The sequence below is a fragment of the Lipotes vexillifer genome, unplaced genomic scaffold (genome assembly GCF_000442215.2).
Source record: "Lipotes vexillifer unplaced genomic scaffold, Lipotes_vexillifer_v1.1 scaffold1098, whole genome shotgun sequence".
Taxonomy (NCBI): Eukaryota; Metazoa; Chordata; class Mammalia; order Artiodactyla; family Lipotidae; genus Lipotes; species Lipotes vexillifer.
Window position 1 is genome coordinate 167,172 of NW_006798559.1, and position 1,595 is coordinate 168,766.

Here is a 1,595-nt window from a genome sequence, read left to right on the forward strand (position 1 = left end):
GGTGGCAGCAGACACCTAGCCCAGTGCCTGGTTCTGTGTCACAAGCAGTGGGGAGGAGGGATGGGGAGAGCTGAGGGTGGGATGAGTGCAAGGCCAGAGACCCCAGGGGATGGAGAGGAAGGCAGGCCCATGTGCTCTCTCTGGTTCATGCTGCCCCCTGTCAGCTGCTGCCACCGCTACCATCTCCCTTCACATTCTAACTCCTCAGCCCATGTCTGGTCCCTGTCCCGTGGACCCCTGAGGCCTGAAAGCCCCTCTGCCAGGGAGTCAGAATTCTGGCACCTCTCCTTGGGAATACCTTTGATGTAGGGCTGTGTGGAACACCCACCTCATGATCTGTCACTGAAATTACCTGGAACCCAACTCTGGAAGCTGTAGCCCAACTAAGATTATGGCAAAGTTTTCCTTGCTCTGGAGGCAGGTCTGCGGGGAGTGGGTCAAATTTAACAGCCCCTAATGTCTCATGCAGGTGAGGGTCCTTGGCTCCCCCAACAGGCTTCCTACATCCCTGCTGCTAGGACCGCAAGGGGCAGGACGGTGCCAGGGTACACCCTCCGAAAGCCCCTTCAAGGCTTTTGATCCGGCGGCCGCTCACTGGGGTTGGTCAGATCAGCCATGTGCCTTCAGAGGAGTGTGGTGGCAGGTCACACACTCCTGTGAAAGTGAGATCCTTGGAGGGGGGGGCTTGTGGCCCAGCACACTTCCGTGCCCCCAACAGGGAGGCCTGTCCCTTTGCCACTCCAGCCAAGTAGATCTCCAGGGTCTTGAGCAGCCGTCTGGGGCTCTTCTTGGCCAACACCTCCAAGTCTGGAACAGAGAGGATTGGGGAGCAGAAGGCTTGTGGGGGCTGTGGAATGCACAACCCAGAGGCTCTGGAGAGGAGGGTGAAGGAGTCGTCTAAGATGGAGAGCTCACCAGAGAGGGAGACCCAGGAACCAGATTCGGCCACAGGGACCTCACGCTCTACCCTGTCCAGGACAGTCTCAACTCTGGGCAACAGTCCAACTGCTGGGCCCAGCTTTTGATGCAGAAAAGAGAGTCACCCGATGTACAGGGCCAGGAAGGGGAAAGAGGGGCGGCAGAGGAAGGAGAGAGGCAGAGGCTCCTGAGGGTGGGACTGGAGGCCCGGGGAAGCGGGAACCTGGGAAGCCGCGAACGGGGGGCGGGGGGAAAGGAAGGCACCCCAAACCACCCTGGGCTCCCTGAACCCGGGGCCGCCAGGAGTGCAGGAGCCAGGCCTCCCCAGAAGAGCAAGCACACCTCTGAGGACAAAGCCCGAGTCAGAGACGGTCTTGTGCTGCGTCCTCCAGACGTGCGCAAGGCGGAGGAAAGCGGCGGCGTAGAGGCTGTTCACCACCGGGATCACCTTCTGCTGCCGGTTACACTCCCTGCAGGACAAGGCAGGTCACCTGCTCAGCAGTGGACAGAGGCTGACACCTGGGGGCCCTCCCGCCCTGTCCCCAAGGAGCCTTCACGTCTGAGGTCAGGGTTGGGGAGGAGGGATGGGCTGCGAGGCTGGTGCACGGGGATCTGTCCAGGTACCCCGGAACCAGCAGGTGAGGGAGAGCTGGGAGGATGAGGCACGGGGGTGGGGG

The 1,595-nt window shown here is 61.4% G+C and overlaps 1 protein-coding gene across 1 annotated transcript in view; it reads right to left on the bottom strand.

The window, feature by feature from the left end:
* Nucleotides 1–604: 604 nt before the first annotated feature.
* The window catches only part of ELMOD3 (ELMO domain containing 3), a 25,660-nt gene continuing 24,669 nt past the window's right edge, over nt 605–1,595 (bottom strand). The window contains exons 10-11 of the mRNA XM_007470592.1: nt 1,261–1,388; nt 605–807 (exon numbers count right to left, since the gene is read on the bottom strand). Of these exons, the coding sequence (XP_007470654.1) occupies nt 605–807; nt 1,261–1,388 (331 nt within the window). The remainder of the gene's footprint in view (nt 808–1,260; nt 1,389–1,595) is intronic.